This window comes from Magnolia sinica, chromosome 1, assembly GCF_029962835.1.
Source record: "Magnolia sinica isolate HGM2019 chromosome 1, MsV1, whole genome shotgun sequence".
NCBI lineage: Eukaryota > Viridiplantae > Streptophyta > Magnoliopsida > Magnoliales > Magnoliaceae > Magnolia > Magnolia sinica.
In genome coordinates this window covers 108,663,008-108,683,833 of record NC_080573.1, presented here as the reverse complement: position 1 = coordinate 108,683,833, position 20,826 = coordinate 108,663,008, and the positions used below count along the sequence as shown (strand labels likewise).

The 20,826-nt window shown below is 40.5% G+C and overlaps 1 protein-coding gene across 7 annotated transcripts; it reads left to right on the top strand.

The window, feature by feature from the left end:
* The first annotated feature begins 445 nt into the window (after positions 1 to 445).
* LOC131253488 (uncharacterized) lies at positions 446 to 9,291 on the top strand. Of its 7 annotated transcripts, none has more exons than XM_058254544.1 (4): positions 446 to 1,537; positions 7,384 to 7,586; positions 8,807 to 9,002; positions 9,103 to 9,291. In XM_058254544.1, the coding sequence occupies exon 1, from the start codon at positions 630 to 632 to the stop codon at positions 1,428 to 1,430; it is 801 nt and encodes a 266-aa protein (XP_058110527.1). In that variant the 5' UTR covers positions 446 to 629; the 3' UTR covers positions 1,431 to 1,537; positions 7,384 to 7,586; positions 8,807 to 9,002; positions 9,103 to 9,291. The 7 variants fall into 7 exon arrangements, with proteins under 7 accessions (XP_058110527.1, XP_058110518.1, XP_058110513.1 ...); XM_058254535.1 differs by adding an exon at positions 2,755 to 2,790 and having other exon boundaries at positions 7,403 to 7,586; positions 8,807 to 9,291; XM_058254530.1 differs by adding an exon at positions 2,755 to 2,790 and having other exon boundaries at positions 8,807 to 9,291.
* The last annotated feature ends 11,535 nt before the right edge of the window (positions 9,292 to 20,826 follow it).

Below are 20,826 nucleotides of genomic sequence, written 5' to 3'. Positions count from 1 at the left end.
CTATTTCTTGTTTTTTCACCGCCACGAATCTGCTCACGAACAAATATAGAAAAACTCAGATACTCTGAAAGAGTGTGATGGATGATACACAGCCACTTACAAATTACTTAAAAAATTGCACAATGAGAATACAATTAATTCAAATTATACCGTCCACTTTATGGATAAAATTTTAAAGTTATCATAAATAAAAAAGTGCACTTATTTGATCATCTCACTATCAGATTTGTGGATACTTATTAAACGGTTAACATAAAAAAAAATAAAAAATCCCATGAGTCAAGAATCAAAGGTTAGGATGGTCCAACCAATCTAATATTAAGATGCAGCGGGTTTACTTTGAGATAATGTATTGCAGGTGTATCATTTTAAAGCGCTAGTATATCAAGTATCCTACACAACCGGAGTATAAAATCCCTTCCCATCAAATAAAAACCACCAACAGCCAGGATAGAAAAAAATAAAGAAAAACATCTGGCGAAGGAAGAAGAGTACATCATGTTCTTTCCAATTCCACTTCAATTTCTAACTCTACACCACCATTCCTCTTCAAAATCAAACTCCTATTTTCTCTCCCTACCAAAGTAGGAAACCTTTAAGAAAGAGAAGAAGAAAAAAGAAAGGTAGAAATGGCGCTACCCCAAATCCTACACCCTCACCACTCCCCAACCCTCAGATTCAAACCCTCCTTAAACCCTACCTTCCCCCGCGCCGCCTTCAAAACCCCAACCGCCCGCACCAAACCCTCTCTCCACCATTCAATCCGGTGCTCCGCGGGAGCACCGGATCACCATTCGATCGACACTGTCGAGCTCCCGCTCTTCCCCCTCCCACTCGTCCTCTTCCCTGGTGCAATCCTCCCCCTTCAAATCTTCGAATTCCGCTACCGGATGATGATGCATACCCTCCTCCACACCGACCTCCGATTCGGCGTCATCTACTCCGATAGCGCCAGCGGCACTGCAGACGTCGGCTGCGTTGGTGAGGTCGTCAAGCACGAGCGCCTCGTCGACGATCGATTCTTCCTTATCTGCAAGGGCCAGGAGCGGTTTCGTGTCCGTGGCCTCGTCCGCACCAAACCCTACCTCGTTGCCGAGGTCTCATGGCTCGAGGACCGCCCCTCCGGCGACGAGGACCTCGAGTCGCTTGCCACTGAAGTGGAATCCTACATGAAAGATGTTATCCGGCTGTCGAACCGGCTTAATGGGAAGCCGGAGAAGGAGGCGCAGGACCTGAGGCGGAATCTGTTCCCGACCCCGTTCTCGTTCTTCGTGGGCAGCACGTTCGAAGGAGCCCCACGGGAGCAGCAGGCCCTGCTGGAGCTGGAGGACACGGCGATGCGGCTCAAGAGAGAGAAGGAGACGCTGCGGAACACACTCAATTATCTGACTGCAGCTTCAGCGGTGAAGGACGTGTTCCCGTCTTCTTGATCTGGGGTGGGATGAACGGAAGGTCTGGATTTGTTACGAGTTGATATATATAGAGAGAGAAGGGGGTGGAGAAAGCCATGGTATCTATACAAGTGGTTTGTTCAGATGTACATTTCTTTTCCTCTCTGTTTTAGTTCTCTTTGATAGAAAGTGCAATATGTTTATATGCTACAGCTTGTATCAATCGATGAATGTGGTTATCGTCTTGGACGGTTGGGATCGACAAATTAGGAAGAGAAAACCTTTTTTTTTTCCCTCGTCTTTTTAGATTGGATGAATTGCTTGATTTGATGATATTCTATGATTAGATTGCTCTTGCCATGTGTTATATTGGGAAGATGATGGAATGCTGCTTTTAGGAATTAAGTTGTAAATCACTTTCTATCTCTGGCAATAGTATTATGAAGAACGAAAATCGCATCGATAAATTTGATTGTTTTACATCCTATTCAGATTCGTGTAACTTGTGTTCTTGCTGTAGTAGTTTGATGTGGGATCCTCTTTCTTTCACTGCAATGGTCACGAGGTTCTTTATTTTCTTTCTTTCAATTTAAGTTTGTCATCTTGACCATCATACTGAGAGCAACCTGACTTGTTGTTGCCATTGTACATGAACTTTAAAGTTGCTAAACAGTCAGTTCCTTCTATTTCAGCCTATCTCGATGCCGGCCCATCTCATTCTTTTTTTACTCTTTGTTGTTAGATCGGTATCACATAATTTCTTATTATGCCATGCATGAGTAACTGTTATGATCTTGAATAATTTTACCATGGCTTTGCTAACTTCCTGGTTGGATGCGCCAATCCAAACAGAAAAAGGAATGTCTTGTCGTGTTTTTAGTCTAACTGTACATGAAGTGGATCTAAGTAACAGGTGAGCAAGAAGCCTCCTCTATGCTCATCGCTATATGGTTTGTAGCCTGAGTATAACGTCTGAAAATGTTGAAGATGTCTGCACTAAGTGTTGGATATATAACAGAATGTGATGCTAAGTTAGTAAATGGTACAACTCCTAATAATAATAATAGCATGTCAGTGTTCCACGGTATTTATATTGTTTGTTTTTCATTTCAATTTCTTATTGCATGCGTCTGTCCCAAGTTGTGTTTTATAGCATTCTCCAACTTGAAATGGGTGACATGTCCCATATGTTTCCGAAATCCTTTGATTTGCTTTTGGCTAGATATGTGTTATCAATGAAGAAGGAAAAAGGAGCAGAAGGACCCTATTAAGTGACTGAGTGAACAGGTGCAGATGACTAGCTTCAAAAGCCAAGTTATAGATTTAACTAGTGGGTAATTCTTTCCTTGGTTTCTTTATTCAGCTAAAACTTGGCACATCTCGCTGCTGCACTTTCCAGGTATGATCACCATTATGGTAATTCTTTCTACAATTGGATGTCCGGATTTATGTCTGCTGGATTGCAACAATGCTCAGGACAAGAGTTTGTACAGTACTGTTCGGGCTTTCAGCTTGTGGAAGTGGGCTTGTTTTTCAGTTAGTAATCTAGTGATATTGTGGGCCCCACTTGATGACTCATGCACAAAATCTTCCAAATGGAAAAATATAATCCTTCAATAGATTGCCAGCAAATAGGGGGTTAACAAAGAAAATGCCAAATATTTTAGGGCGAGAATCTTTGAGTATGAGGATTTCTAGTGCATGGGTAGAGCTGGGCAGAATCCGACCCGATCCGACGGATCTGATTTGATCCGAACCGAAGGCCAGGATCGGGTCAGATAGAGTAGGCCCACTCAGATCCGACCGTACATCGAGTTGAGTTCGAATCAGTGGCCAATTCGGACTGATCCGATCCAATCCGGTTGAGTACCTATATAAGATATTTTTACTTTTTTACTACCTTCGAACGAAGCCCTAATACCTTCTCTTTCTCTACTCGAACGAGTGGCGCCGCACCCACCCATCTCGATCTGGCCACTCAGCAGCTCGACACCCATCTTCACCATTCATCTTCCTCTATTGATTAGGTAGGTTCCATTTTTATTTTTTTATTTTTTTTTGTGTATTTTCGAGCGGTGGCCCTTCCTGACTCGCTGGTGGACCGCACGAGGTGTTGGCTCGGCTGCAGCGTCCTACCTTGACTCTCCTCATTTCTCTCCCAATTTCCTTGATCCTTCTCTCCTCCTTTCTCTCATTCTCTCTCCCGATTTCCCACTTCTCATTCTTTCTCTCCTCCTTTCTCTCCCTCTCTCTCAATTTCCCGAGAGTTTTCGGCTCGGCTTGATTCAGCCCAGTTCGAATCGATCGGACAAACTCAACTCATTTTGATTTGATTCGGGTCAGGCTAGCAAGGATTCGGATCAGATCGAGTCAGCCCTGTTGGACTCAGTCTCGGATCGGATTGAGTTCGGGGGTTCTTGGAAAAATCGGATCGAGTCGAGTTGGACCCAATCCGGTCCGACTCGAATAGATGCCCACCTCTATGCATGGGCAGTGAGGCCTATCATGTCAATGGTTTGGATCACTGAATAATGGACCACACTTGTGCTGATTGAAAAATGAACACACTATACAAACTTTTGTCCTGTGTGTGTAATACCTCATCACTTGTCGACCATGTGCCATTTTGATTCCTAGCTTGTTTCAAGTTCGGCCATATGAGATGGAGAGAACCTTGAAAAGGATTGCAGGGACATCATCTAAGGTTTTCTTGGTATTTAGTAATTACTGGTTAGATAGGTGCCATGAAAGGGGAGCGAGTATAAGGATGTTGGGCACAATGAACCTGCATTCCTAGTTATATTGCTGTGGAGGTTTGGCATTGAAGAAGGGAGAATGTGGAGAGTTGTGATTGCTTCGAAGTATGGGATCTAGGATGTGGGGTGAGGATATCTTCAAGATATAGAGCTTCTGAACCGTGGAAAGCAGTCATTTCTGTGGCCCTTGAGATTGTGGGGGTTGACTTTTTCGCTTGGAGATGGGCGGTGCTTTCGCTTTTGGGCGGATATGTGGTATGGAGGAAGATCGCTATAGGAGTTCCCAAGACTAGCTCGCTTGTCTCCATCAAAGGAGGATTATAGTAGCTTACAATTATTACATTTGTGGAGATTTTGTGGTATGGTCTCCTCCATGCAATAGGGACCTTTTGGATGAGGAAGTGGGTGACTTTGTTAGGCTTTTGGATCGATTGTAGTGTTATCATCCTTCCTTGGCCAAGAGGGACACAATTGTTTGGTAAACTCACAGATCGGGTCATTTCTTGGTTCGATCATTCCACAACATGATACGACAATCGTTGTCGGGACGAGTTTGTATAGTACTGTTCGGGCTTTCAGCTCGTTGTGGGCTTGTTTTTCAATGAGTAATCTAGTGATATTTTGGGCCCCACTTAATGACTCGTACACAAAATCTTCCAAATGTTAAAATACAATCCTTCAATAGATTCCCAACAAATAGGGGGTTCGCAAAGAAAATGCCAAATATTTTAGGGCGAGAATATTTGAGTACGAGGATTTCTAGCACATGGGCATTGATAGTGAGGCCCATCATGTCAATGGTTTGGATCATTGAATAATGGGCCACACTTGTGCGAACTGAAAAATGAACATACTGTACAAACTCTTGTCCTGCGTGTGTAATACCTTGTCACTTGTAGACCATATGCCATTTTGATTCCCATCTTGTTTCAAGTTTGGCCATATGAGATGGAGAGAACCTTGAAGAGGATTGAAGGGACATCATCTAAGGTTTTCTTGGTATTTAGTAATTAGTGGTCAGATAGGTGCCATGAAGGGGGAGTGAGTATAAGGATGTTGGGCATGATGAACTTGCATTCCTAGTTAAATTGCTATGGAGGTTTGGCATTGAAGAAGGGAGAATGTGGAGAGTTGTGATTGCTTTTAAGTATGGGATCTAGGATGGGGGGTGAGGATATCTTCAAGATAAAGAGCTTCTGAACTGTGGAAAGCAGTCATTTCTGTGGCCCCTAAGATTGTGAGGGTTGACTTCTTTTTTTTTCGCTTGGAGATAGGAGGTGCTTTCGTTTTTGGGTAGATGTGGGCATTGAGTCGAGTCGGACCGGATTGGGTCCAACTTGACTTGATCGGATTTTTCCAAGAACCTGATCCGAACTCGATCTGAACCGGGACCGAGTCTAGCAGGGCTGACTCGATCCGATTTGAATCCTTGCTGGCTGACCCGAACTGAGTCCGACTCAGTCAGGGAAATCGAACCGAGTCTGTCTGGTTGATTCGGATTGGGCTGAATCAAGCCGAGCCGGAGACTCGTGATAGGGAAATAGAGAGAGAGAGAGAGAGAGAGAGAGAGAGAGAGAGAAATCGGGAGAAAAAGGAGGAGAGCCAGGGTGAGATGTTGCAGCCGAGCCAGCACCTCGTGCAGTCCACTAGCGAGCCAGGGCGGGCCACTGCTCGAAAATAAACAAAAAATATATATATATAAAATTAAAATGAAACCTACACGGTGAAGATGGGTGTCGGGCTACTGAGTGGCCGGATCAAGATGGGTGGGTGCAGCGCCGCTCATTTAGGTAAAGAAAAAGAAGGGATTAGGGCTTCGTTCGGGTGAGGGTAGTAAAAAAGTAAAAATATCTTATATAGGTACTCGACCAGATAGGATCGTATCAGATCGGATCCCGGAACGGATCAATCCAGATTGGCCACTGATCCGAACTCGACTTGATATACGATCGGATCCGAGTGGGCCTACTCGATCCGACCTGATCCCGACCTTCGATTCGGATCGGATCCATCGGATCGGGTTGGATTCTGCCCAGCTCTATGTGTGGTATGGAGGAAGATTGCTACAGGAGTTCTCAAGACTAGCTCGCTTGTCTCCGGCAAAGGAAGATTATAGTAGCTTATGGTTATTACATTTGTGGAGATTCTGTGGTATGGTCTCCTCCATGCCTTGGGGGCCTTTTGGATGAGGAAGTGGGTGATTTTGTTAGGCTTTTGGATCGATTGTAGTGTTATCATCCTTCCTTGGCCAAGAGGGACACGATTGTTTGGCAAACTCACAAATCGGGTCATTTCTCGGTTCGGTCCTTCTACAAGATGATACGACAATCATTGTCCAAGGTGACAACCTTGTTGGGTTTGTGGGTAGGAAGAGGGTGCTCACCATCGAAAATCTCCAAAAGAAGTCTATGATTCTCCCCAACATGATGCTTCAAGAGCGTGGGAGGGCTTCGTTGTGATTTTCAAGGGTGTCCGGATCTAAAGCCATTGATGTTTGTTATCTTTCGACTCTTTTTTGGGTTGTAATTGTTTGGGCTGTATTCTTTCCCTGCCTTGGCTTTACTCTTTATAAAGAAAAAAGGGCTTAAATAGATTGTTGTGTTTGATGGGCACGTGAAGTCTTGGATAATCTCTGCATTGGCTTACAAACTTTGCACATGTAATCCATCGTGTTTACTGATTACCCGACTATCTGGTGTGCACCTCGCCCAAGCATTGTTTCTTCTTGTTTTTCTTGTAAATTCTGAAATTCATGCGATTAGCTGGCACCTCACTTCCGTTTCATTCTTTATTTTCTTAAGCCTGGGCACATGATGCATCCCTAGTCATGTGACAGCATAGGTGTGCCAAAATGAGATGCCACTGCATATGTTGTGTTTTGACCACATAGTGTGTTGTCGGCCATTATGAGTGGACCTTTGTGCTACGGAGAGAGCTCTTTTAAGTGCTATCATCCGTTTTTTCTTTTTTCTTTTCCCTTAAGACAACATGGAGCTCTATCATTTATGAATGCGTCTTTGTAAATGGATGTAACTAAGGTGCTGGTTGCCTTTACAAATAATGCATACCATCTTGTAAGGGTTGCTGAAAAGTGTTTTTCTTGTAGCTGTAAGAACCCCACTATTCTTGAGAGAACAAATTGCCTTCTACATCCATGCATTACTGTCTATACATGGAGTTGTTGATTGATTGCAATGGGTGAAGTGGTTCTCTCATGTCATGCTGACTAACTTCAGAAAAACTCACAAGATGTAGACATTGCAATGCTGCGGTTTACCTTAGCAGAATGCAAGGGTGACTGTATGAAGCTAATGGCACAATCAGGGGAAAGGGTAGCAGCAAAGATAGCAGTTGTTCCAGCAACTGAGTAAAAGGTGCTTTACTTGTGGAGAACACCACATTTGAGTTGGTGACATATCATCAGTCATCACAAGTATTGGTAAGAATAAGACGCTTTCTGATTCTCATGAAGTTCTCAGTAGGCCATGTATTTCTTTCTTCTTTCTTTTTTCCTTTATTGATGGGGAAATCAATGAAATCAGATAACTGTTTCCTTTATCGATTGGGAAATTGATGAAATCAGAAAAAGGCAAGTTCACTTTCTTGTGAACATTTTCTCTCCTTTTATTTTCCTAGCTGCCAAACAGGCCCTAAATGAAAAGGAAAAGCAAGAGGTTACATTAAGAAAGCAGAGGAATTATGGGTCCTACTCATAAGCAAATGTGTAGTTTTCTGACAATTAGGATGTCTTGCATGTGGGGCCTGTGGTCTGATGATCAAAACCATTGATACAATGAGACTCACCGTGGATGCTGGATGCACCAGAAATGTCTCTGATTTGTAAATGCCAACCCATTGATATGCTGCTAACAAATGCACAGATAAGAGAGAATGCAGCAACTACTGCTGTTGAATGGAGAAAAGGCCAAATATCGAATGGTGTGATCTTCAGATCTCGGCAACTTATTGCACATCCTCATCTGTGCTGAGGTCCATCAATATAATGATTTGATCATCGAACCATGGGCCCCATATGCATGAAATCCTACTCACCACAAAATGTACAATTGCTCATGAGCAGGACCCTATAGCTGCTCATTCTATGCCCTGCATAACTTCAGGAGAGGATACAGTGATACACACACAAAAGTAAAGTTTGATATCCCCTTGAAGATAACCTTCAGCACAAGTGCATGCTTGGCTGAAGTTTATTTAAAATTTTCTATTTTCAATAAAAATTAGTTAGTCTTTTCAATAAGTAATGGTATTTAGATCAGTTTCTCTTTCTTTACTTTTATACTTAATGATTACCATTTCCTAGTACTTTAGGTTGTGCTTGGTTGCACGAAATATCATGAAATTTTGTTCAATTTCATTATTAATCAGTGTAATTTGGAGATTATCATGAAATCAGTGCAGCCAAGCACAACCTTGATTAAAAATATAGAAGTACGCCTCACACTTCAGGGGGGTGAACGCTCCTCTACATGCCATTCGCTATTTAAAATACAGTGTACAACTACCAGTTGAGGCGGCTCCATGACTCTGATTTTGATATGGGAATCTTCATAGCTGTCTGTTGCAATGTGAATAAACTATGGAATCGGTTGCAAAAGTTGGTTCCTCTCACAACATTGATTTCATGTCGGTGCTGTACAGAATCGGGCAAATGAATGTCCTTTCAATGGCATCTGCTCACATGTGGCCTATGCAAAGGGTGATCAAGGCAAGTAGTTATGCAGGAGTCTTGGCGAAGATGAATGTGTTGCCAAGGAAAAGCACTCTGCGCTGCTCCTTTTGAAGACCCAAGTAGTTGCTGCCAAGAAAATAGTGGGAGGAGCATGGACTGTACAAGGTAAGAACATAATCCTTTTCTCGATTATGGGAGCCCTTACAGTTATGTGTTCACATCAATGAGAAGCATAACGAACTGCTGTATGAAACTATTATGTTAGGTCCATTACAAAACATATATTTGGGATATGGTGTCCCCAGCAGGTTGGCTAAGATCACATGCATGTAGATCCATTCCCATCTTGCTTTGTAGAACAGCTCTTGGATTGATGCCTTGTCATTCAATGACACGTTATTATGTTCAAACTAGATTGTTGAAACTAGATTAGAGGAAAGAGTTTCTCAAGGAACTTCGTTTAAACTGTTTGCATTTGTTGAATCCATAGGGAAGGGTGGGAAATCGCATTTTCCTACATGCAAAGTTTTCTCACAAAATCCCGATTTTATTTTCCTGCCCCGTCCCCATTTTTCACACTTTTCCTTCGTTTCCCCGTCGCTAGCTGTAGTATTTCGAAGGCAACGCCCATGGTTGCTGCAACGTTGGGTGAAGGCAACCATGGGCACCTCTCTCTCTCTCTCTCTCTCTCTCTCTCTCTCTCTCTCTCTCTCTCCCTCTTTTTTTTTTTTTTCCTTCTTCTTTCCTGGACAGGTTTTTGTTTGTTTGTTTCTTTCTTGATCGATATTGTCCTACGATAGCAGCAATCATGGCTGTTCCAACCCTTGGTCACAGCAGCCATGGCCGCTTAAACATGCATATCTTTTTCTCTTCTAAACCATGGTTTACTATATTGTCTGAAACTGGAATGTATTGCCCATGAACGTACCAGCCTGAAACAGCTCGACACTGGGGGTGACATGACCCTGTATTGGTGGGTGATCCATATGGTACACCGAAACTGATTTGCAAACCATGCCTCTAATTTGGTTGCTTATATGCATTGGGCATTCACTGATTGACGGGTTAGGGTTTTTTGATCATGTGGGAGCACTCAATAGTATAGTTTTCTTGTAGTTAACCCTTCCCATTACCAGATCAAGATGTAAAAATGATGGAAATTGCAGGCACTTGCCATGGCATTTGCTTACCATATAATAAACCCATAATGAACCTCCAACGTGGGTGTTCCCTGTTGATCATACATGAATATGAGAGTCTAGACAGGCTTCATCTCCTTCCCTTGATGTCATGCGGATCTTGAATTTTCTTGGGGAAATTTTCTTTTTGCTAAACATGTGATTTAGAAACTGTTCCAGATTTCTTGGAAAATGCTGTACATAAACAAACATGGGAAGCAATGTTGTTTTCTCATGCTTTCCTGGAAACAATATTTCTGGGGAAAAAACCGTTTATTTTCTGCACCTTCTACATATCCAAAAAAGCCCCAAGTAAGCTGAATTTTCAATTTAATTTGGAAGAAGTGATCATTGTTCCTACAAGCCCTTTGATAGCTCCACATTGGATGGTTAGGATTGTTAGGTTGGTGTGATCTAGATAGGTGCCGATTGCCTAGTGACCTGGCCTATTGGATGGTTAGGATTGCTAGATCGATGTGATTTAGATGGACGCAGATTGCTCGGTGACCTGGCCACCAGGGGTATCCCGGGTGATCCTATGTGGTGGGATTTGATAGGACCATTCACGCCATTAGAGATAGGGTCATGCAAAGCATGTTTGAAAGTTGTTTGCATACTTGATCGGCCCCATCTCTAATCACAGAATGTGGCCCAATCAAATCCTGCCACATCTGATCACTAGTCAATCCCCATCAAATTTAGACTAATCTTGGACGAGGGGCCTAAAATTTGGATGGTTTAGATTAATGTACTTGTGTGCCTCGTGCAGGAATGAAAGATTACATCTTTCTACGAATTTGTGGTGAATAACTACCCAAACTGCCAGGGAGTTATTTGATACTCTGGCAGTGTGATGGTTGATATGCAGATGCTTGAAAATTGTGCATTTGGCATGCTATCATCTGAAGTCACATTGATTGAATGATCCCATCCTCTGGTTATTGGGTATTTGCTTATTGAATTTTGACTGTAGACTGTTTTTCATCTATATTGTCTATAAAATATTTGGGGTTCATCTGGTTAGGAGAGCAAGTCAGCATAAGTTTTGATTTAAATGTATGTCAAGTGTGCTAATTGCTGGTGCTGTGTATCAACCATCATAGTTTACCAGAGTATCTTCTTTTTTCTGTATGCCACTACAAGCCCTTGTCCAGTGGGTGATTGGAACCCACCTATTGGGTTCACACAAAACTACGGGGTTAGGATGATCCTGACCTTCTGTTGGTAGAATATGAATGGACAGTTGAGAATGGAACTGTTCAACCCTGCCCTTGGCAGTAACGATTGATCATACCTCTTGAGTTTTCATGGACTTGGTTGAGTCTGCTTTGGCTCTGCACTGCTAGCTAAGATTTAGAAGAAAGACTATCGGGTCTCGACCAATTCCAGACCGAACAAGTTGGTCTGAGTTGCCAATTAACCTAGGCCCAAGTTCTCCTGCCCGAGCCTGGCCTGGATGGATCTGGTCACTGGTCCATGCTTGGTGGCACTTCATCTGCTACTTTTGAACAAGATCTATGTTGTTCATTTAGCTATGTGCATCTTACCTGGATGTACTGTTGCCCTTAACAAGTAGGCGAATCCATTTTAAGTTGGGTTACCAATTTTCATCCTGGGCTTGTCCTTGAGCATGTAATGCCAGACTAATGCAATCCTATAGCACGCCCGGTTGAAAGCATGACCGGCTAGCCCAGCCTATTGATGGCCTCATTCAGTGGTGTCCCACTCTACCCGGCCAGGATGAACCTGAATGTTGGCCCATCCATGGTTTGAGTCGAGTTAGCTTGGTCAGCTTGCTTGACTTGCCTCAACTTGAAATTGGATTTGGACTGAGTATTGATGATTTTTGGAGCTCGAAAAAATTTCGAGCCGAGTTCGAACTTGCCCGAGCTTGACTTGACTCGGTTACTCGGTCATTTTGATCTTGATGCTTCTTATCCAGTGTTTGATGAAATGCCTCAAAGTGTTGTTTCTGGGAGTGACTTCATATTAGGGTATTCTTGAAATGGATATTCGAATGAAGATTGAAGAAACAAATATCCACAGAAACAAAAAACAAAAACTCTACGTTATAGGATTGCCTTCATATCTTGATCTTCATGCTATTTGTTGAGTGTTTGATGAAATGCCTACAAAGTGCTTTTATTGATTTGCATTCGGTGTGGGAGATTGAAAGATGCAATTTATGTGTTGGACAAAATTTCGCACAGGCTTGAACTTGGCTCGAGCTACTGACCGAACCAAGCCGAGTTGGTCAATCAAGTTCGAGGACCAAGTCGAGCCGAGTTATAACAAGCTCAACTTTTGTACAACTCTATCCATGGTAGATCCCACTGGCCTTGAGAGAGAGAGAGAGAGAGAGAGAGAGAGCATCGTAGCTTATCGACTAGGGCACAATCTCTCCACAGGTGTCAATTCCCATCTCCACAACAAGCTTCTTAATTTGACATGGCCTATTATCACGCTTTAGACATCACCATTGAGATTGTTGAGGCACGTTTTCATGTTCCAATTGAACACTTTCCATTTTTATTATGAACAAAGGAGAAGATTCTTCTTTTTAACAAAATGTGCGAATCAAATCACACTCTATATATATATATATATATATATATATATAGAGAGAGAGAGAGAGAGAGAGAGAGAGAGAGAGAGAGAGAGAGAGAGAGAGAGTGTGTGTTTTTCAGCAAAAAAATGTGATGTCAGCCAGGTGAAAAATGAATGCGCGCTCTAGCGCCCAATGGCAGCCGTTGCTTACTAGCTTCAAAGCCTATTAGTAAAACGTGCTATTGCCCATACATTTTGAAAAGGCCGAGTTAAGAGTCCTAGAAGGGAGTGGGGGTGAATAGGACTATGCTAAATTAAAAATTAAATGCAGAATTAAACAAATATAAATAAAGATAATACTTAACAATCTCACAAAGTATAAATGAATAACAACATCAAATGTACAAGTATTGAGAGGTTGATGTAGATGTTGTGGTAAGGACAACCTTACACCAAAAACCAATGGCTTATGGTAGGACAACCTAATTTCTAGAACGGTCTATGTATCAAAATTCCAAACCAATACAGAGGAAAATAACAATAGCAAAGAAAATAAACTAAACTATTACAGCATTTCCACACTTGTATAAAAGAGATTACAACATTCTCTACAAAGGCTTAAAACGAAATTACAACATTCACACAATGCTAAAATCAACCATCCACCACAACACCAGGAAATATAGTGGTTCACTTCTGTGTACACCAATTGTTTAGAAAAAACAGTCACACAACTACTCCACTCTCAATATTCTCACACAGTGGATACTGGCGTTCACAATGAAATAGGTTTTTCAAGGTTCACCTAAAACTTTCACAATTGTGTCTTTCAAGTGGGCTTACACAATTCAAAAAACCCCACACTCTGAGTTTGCTGGATCACCTTAGACAAACCAAAAGGAAAGATTTTTTTGGCACAACCTCAAAAACCAAAAAGGAATTTACAAGAAATGTAAATATACTTATCTGGATATTCTCCTTTGATGAAGCCAGGTAGAACCAATTCGAAGTAAATGTTCAATGTTCACACTCACTTATGAAAAAATTCTAAGATCTAATTGATTTTTTAAATTAAATCATTTTGGGCTAGCTTGATTTGATTTTGATTCCAAGAAAGGTAAAAAACTTTAATCCCTTCTTCAAATAAGATTGGAATGTAGACCTCAAAATCAAATGCAAAAAGTTAAATTAAAGAGAATATTAAATAAGCACTAAATAGCTTAAGAATACCACAAACTTATCTCTCAAAGTAGTGTCTTGATTTTGCTGGAATGAGTTATCAAACTCTGAAAATCGTGCTCTATTTATAAGTGCAGAAATTGTTCACTCGACTGGCCCAGAGGTCAGCTTGACTGGTTGAAGGATCAATAAGAATTCAAAATTTTTGAGCGCGATAAGATAAGACGGTTCCACGACTGGTCGAGGGATTGGTACGACCGGTCGAGCCATTCACTCGACTGGTCGAGTGGGACCAAAAATGGTTGCTGGACTTTGAGTCGAGCTTGCTCGACTAGTCAAGCAGTCTCCAGGACCGGTCGATGGTCCAACAGAAATTTCAAAAATTAGTAACAAATCTTGGACGGGTCGAGGAAATTCTTGGACTGGTCAAGCCAGTACTAGAACTAGTCGAATATAGGCTAAGACTAGTCGAGAAAAAGCCTATAAAATTATATAGTGATCCAATTTAAGTATGCAATCAATATGACCTAACCTATGGTTAATTTAGGGTCATTCATACCTTATAAGAGGTATTTGAACATTGAATCATCATTCGCTTCTGTTGATAGTTGATCTTGAAGTACATGAAGCTTGACATCTTGAAGTATGTTGAAGCTTGAACTTGAAGTACTTTTGACTTGTATTTCACCTTGAGCTCTGAGTAAAGCATATTGTCTTGACATAGTTGAAGCTTGAAAGCTTGACCTATCACTTGATGTTGTGCTTGAACTTGTGTAAGAATCTCTTGTTCTTATACATGTGCTGCTTGAATCTTGAATTGGAATATCTTGAACTTGTACTTGAATTGCATGATCCTGAATATGAAGATGAGCTACACAAGATACAGATTCCAAGAGGTTTTCGCACTACAAAATTTGACAATCATAGGAGCTAGATAACATAGCACTTAACACATTTTGAAGTGATTAGCTGTTCCAGATGAATGATCTATTTTATTTGATTGATGGATCGAATATTATAATGAATTAAAAAAGAGAGTTAATGAATTAAAAAAGAGAGTGTTCTTTTTCGAACCATCTTATGATCTTCAACCAATTATGTGCTTCAATATAATTACCGAAAGTGCTATAGCTTGTTTCCAATATTCAGCAGTGGGATCGAACCAAGCCTTGGTAATTTCAGAATTTGCTTGCCGAGTAACCTGAGAATGGCTTAGAAAGATAAAGGAGCACAAGGGCTATTTGAAAATGAATCGATAAGCTAACACAACATTGATTTTCTCCCCACTAGCAATGCAACTACTCGAGAGAAATACTCAAACTAAGTCATCAATACTACGTGAGCAAGCAACATCCAAGTATTCGTTTAAGAAATGATTAATAACTGGTTTTTGACCTTTTGAGATATGGGAAAGGGAAGACAAGTTGTTCATGATAGTTGATTTTATAAAATTCACTGTCATTTTTCTGAGCTAGTGAAGCTGCCTAGCTGGTTTTTATGCCAAAAAAAAAAACAGAGAGAGAGAGAAAAAAAAAAGAAAAAAAAGAAGACAAAACGGGATTGGATTTCCACTCATAAGTAAGGTTAGATACCTTTGACGGCAAGGTGGGTTGTATTTTTGGTGGCGGTTCTTCCTTTTAATGACCGGAATATCCAAGATTCTCTTCTCTTACATAAAGCAGCAGCCGTCGGTTTGTAGAACCTATAAAAAGGAGATTGTTGTGGTGGGAAGTACTGTTATGCACCTACAACTATAAATTCAGGTGTGCTAGGGTGCAATGGCTTTGAAGCAGCCATTGCTTGCTGGCTGAAAACCTGCAGCGAGCATTGGCCTTTTCTTTTAATAGATAGTCATAAGCATTTTCAGCTGCTTATTGCTTACTGGTCTCAACTCAGATTCTGCAGTCATAAGTTCAGTTGTTCCCATAGCTTCTCCGTTAACAGCTAGGCCTGAAATCTGCAATGGAGCTCCCCAGTTCAAATTCATTCTCCGATATCATAACATTGTCTACCGCCCAGAGAGAAGTTCTGTTGCGGGAGAGATCAATTAAAAGATGAAGTAATGAAAACAGCAGGCAAAAAAAAAGAAAAAAAAAAAGAAGAAGATCAAACGGAGTTGGTTTTGCCTTGGTTGCCACTCAGGTTCCAATGTGTCCCGGTTACTAGGGCCCACATGCTACATCACATCAAGCTCTTGGGAGTCTTAAAGCCATGATCCAAGTTGTTGATATGATGTATCCCATGGTAGATGGCCCACACCAAAAATCCCTTTGTTTCAACGATTTGATTGATATTGATCTTAATATAATTTCCACATGCATTTAGATAGGGCTGAAAGTTGGGCGGGATCAACCCGACCGACCGGTGATCGACCTGACATTGGGTTGGGCTTGGGCAGGATGTATCGGGTTTGGTCTCGGGCTTGGGCCATACAAACTCCAACCCAATAAAACTTGGGTTGGGCTCGGGTTAAGGTCTTGGGTTGCTTGACTTAACCCGAACCTAATCGATATATAAATTTCTTATAAATTAATTATAATTGAGTGTGAATCTTCTGTGTTGAAGGCATAGGAATTTCCAATGCCATTGGGTTTCATTGGTCCACATCATTTCCGATGACTCAAGCTAACAAGATACGCCAGATTTCTCTCTCCCAAATAGATTGCTTGATAAACAATACGACTTTTAAAAGATTAGTCCTATATTTTAACTTGTTTGTTAAAAAATAAAAAATAAAAAAATTGAACTTCTTTACGATAAATAACTATATATATGATTAATAAAATTATAGGTACAAAAAATAAGACATGCATTGAAAATATAATAGACTAATGTAATAATGAAAATATTAGCATATATCTACCCTGCCAACCCGACCAAGCCCGCTTGGGTTGGGTTAGGGTTGAGGTATAGGAACCTTGGGTTGAGCTAGGGTTGAGCACCAACTTGACCCAACCCACCGGACTTTCAGCCCTACATTCAGATAATATTTATTGACATTTCCAACATACAATTAAAAGGATTTTTTTTTTTATTAAGTTAATTTAGGATTTTATTATATTTTTGGCACTGGCTTTTAAATACGTTTCATGAAAATAATTTTACTTGAAGAAAAAAAAAAAAGAGCTAATATGTTTGTACATGGTATTTATCAAGTAAATTTTATAATGTCAGAGATCAATTAGCCTTAGCATAATGTCTTGTATAAATATGAAAAATACATGTACACCCAGATCCATAGCTCAACTGGCAGACTGAGTGGAGACACCTCGTTTCAACACTTGTGGTCTTGGTATCGGTCCCTAGCGGGGGTGGCTTACATGGAGTGTGTGTACTGACATGGGTGTGTACTAACAAGCTAACCCACAAAAAAAGAAAAAAAGAAAAATACATGTATTACGCCTTAGCAGCAAAATTTATTTTAGATGAGATGTTTGTGAGCAATCCAACCCGTCCATCCGTTTTTCGAGCTCATTTTAGGATATGTGACAAAAAGTAAGGTGGATACAAAGCTAAAATGGCCCACACGAGAGGAAACAGTGGGGATATAAACATCAAGGTGGAGCTCAGTAAGGTTTCAACGGTAGCCATATAAACATCAAGGTGGATCCTAGGAAGGTTTCAACGGTGGTGTTTCATCTTCACACGACATGTACCCACACCAGCCAGGTCGGTGGTGTGTGGTACACCAGCCAATCCGCTTCCGCCGGCCCGAACCTAGCTAGCAACATACAGGGACGCGGGCTGGAAACTGGGGCCCACCGTGATGTTTGTGAGAAATCCACACGGTCCATCGGTTTTTTGAGATCATTTTAGGATATGAGACCAAAGATGAACCGGATCCCAGACTCAAGTGGGCCTAAAACGTGGGGATTGAACGTCCGCAGTTGAAATATTCATGGGGCCACGGAAGTTTTGAATCAGTCTAACTATTATTATTATTATTATTTTCAGTTCATCCCAATAGGAATGAAGTTATGAACGGTATGGATTGCATGTAAACATCACTTTCGACCCAGGCAAGTTTCAACGGTAGGAATTTGCCCACTCGAGTCTTGAATCTTGCTCACTTTTGGTCTCAACTCCTAAAATGATCTCACAAAACGGATGAACGGTGTAGATTTCTAACAAACATCACGGTGGGCCCCACGTAGGTTTCTAGGTCATGAACGTCCTGCAAAAGGCTTTCGCAGGAACTCCGGTTCGATGTACAGGGGCTCTGACGGGCCATGTTGTGTCGTTTTATCCACACATTCCTTCCATTTTGAAATATTATTTTAGAATATTATCTAAAAAATGAGATATATCCGCCCACAACATAGTAGCGGCGGTGACAATGACATCACCGTTGAAACCTGACACGGATGAATATATATATATATATATATATATATATATATATATATATATATATATATATATATATATACCATCTTGATCCAAGACTTACGTGACCTCTAAAAAGATTTCAACCGTAAAGGTTTAATACTCATGGTGTGGTCCACATGAAGTTGGAATTTCCTCGTTTGTGTGCGTGTATTCTAACGCGATATGAAAAAATGGATGGACGGTGTGGATGAAACGTATACATCACAGTGGCCCCTCAGAGCCCCCTGTACGTTCCTATCTAGGGAGGGCGGGTAGTATCCAATCCGCGTCAGAAAGAGATATAGAACACGCCGCTGGAGGATTTCAAAGTATACTCCAATTTTTAATTATCAAAGGTGGGGCCCAATTTTTTAATAATCAAGGCCGCTGAAAAGTTTTATTTACACAGTATTGGACTATCATAGAGAAAAAAATTTTGAAGATTGAATTTAAAAATGGCTGATGAGACCCGAAGATAAGATGCAATTCCACTCTTGATTACGTTTGCCCCCACCATATTTCTAACCATTTTTGAAAAACTCAATTAAAATGAGCATGTATTATAATAAGGAGAAAATATAACGTATTAAAGATCTTTAAAAAAAATGACTGCGGTGCTTTTTACGTAATTATAATGAAAGGGATGACAACATAGGTAACAATTGATAGAAATTTAAAAGCAAATCAACTAGCCAAGAGTCATTTGGAAGATTGACTTGAATGGCAAGGAAAACAAAACTTTATTTAACAAAATAAAGTGGTGGATAGCCGTATAGAAGTGGAAAGAGCGGCTGAAAAGTGTTCAAAAGTAAACCAAGTAGCCGAGGGAAGCTAGGAAATGAAATACGGTGAAGAAACTTGGTCAAGTGGTCAAAACGAAAAGATGCGGAGAGCAGTCGAGTGGAGCGTGGACGAGCGACTGACGAAAGAGATTTAGCTAATTTGTGGCCAATGATCGATTAGTGACGAAAAAAGAGCTTGGTCGAGAGAAGATGAACAGTTAGGAAGAAGAAACATAACAGGGAGACAAGGGACAGACAAGAAGAAAAATGTACTAAAAGAATGATCTAAAAGAGAGAAAAATATAGAAAGACTTTTCAACTACTGTTGTTCTACCTCATGTTTGTCCGTTCTTATGAGAGCCTGTTAAAAAGGGATACGAATAATTGTACAAGAGTTGCGTGGTGTATCCAAGATCCACAATGATACATAAAGAGGATTTTGTGGGTATATAGCAGACGTTTATCGAGCGGTGCCACATCATTCACAAAGCAAGAGTGGTCAAACGGAGCGTGGTCAAGTCAGTAAGGAAATCTAGAGCAGTTACGATGACATGTGGTAAGTTTAGAAGGTCGTGTAGCGTTGAAACGGTTATAAAAATAAGTTTAGAAGTCTCCAGAAAGTCATATAGTGCTGAAACGATTATAACAACTGTCATAATGTGGGAAGAATCCTGATGCTCAGTTTAATGCTATAAATAGCAAGGAAATTTAGTAGAAGAAGACGTCCCATACCAACCAAACCAAATATATCTTTTAATTCATCTTTCAATTATCTGTCATTCACATTCCTTATTGTAATATTCACCTTTATCTGTTATTTACATTCCTTAGTGTAATATTTACCTTTATCTACCATTTACATTTCTTAGTTTAATCCGTACCAGTAATCAAGTACATGTTAACTTTAGCTGTAATTTGAGTCTATACTCATATGCTGGATTCAGTTTTTGAGTATCAAACAAAGTTTTCCATCCAGAGAGGGATTATCTAGTTGTTCTCCGTGGTCGACTGTAAGAATTTTCTTTTTTGTTTTATTGATATTGAAGAGAAAAAATCATTTCATATGGAAGGCATAGGTGTGGCTGTCACGCTCCGAAAATTGCCACCCAAGTACGGAGACTTTGATCTCAAGTTCACAGGTGTGAACATAGTAAAAATGCATGTGGGTGAGTTCCCATGTGCCCACGCAGTCTGGTTAACATTCATTAATCAGAATAGTTTTAAATCACTGACATAAAAAATTAAGCAGGAATAACTAAGCTTATAAATAGATGACTAATGTTTAAAATAAATAATTCCAAGAGTAGTGTCTGCCAAAATGAGGATTATACAAGCTACAATATACATACCAAAAATGATTAACGTGTAAAGTTTTTAGTTTTGGCCCAATCCTCCAAAACATAATGGTGGTGGTGGAAGTCAATCTAAGCTTACCCATTTGAGATCTCGATAGTATCTTCATCGATAATATTACCTAGTTGGTGTTTTAAAACACTGTTTCAAGTGGGAGTGAGTAACTAATTCAATGGTTCCATTAGTTTTAAGTAATACATGTTATCGACTCAATCAATGCAAGTAATGATAAATAACACAAAACCAATAATTTTTTAGTTATTTAATTCATGGTGCGATGTTATGCACAATGATTGACCTGCAACACAAACCCAAAAATAGTTTCCATGATGATATGCGCAATGTTTGGCATGAAGCGTAACCCACTAGTATGTCATTATGCTATACATGATTAACCAAGTTATTATTATCCTCGGTTTAAATAGTAGGTTGGCGAAGATAGGATACCGACGTTATATCACGAGTCTTTATCCAAATCACGTAGCTCGTTGTGGCACAAAGTGGCTTCTCATCAGTGTCTTTTGATCCAAATTTAGGTATCTCCTATTATATCTTATGAATCAACAATTCCTAATATATAAC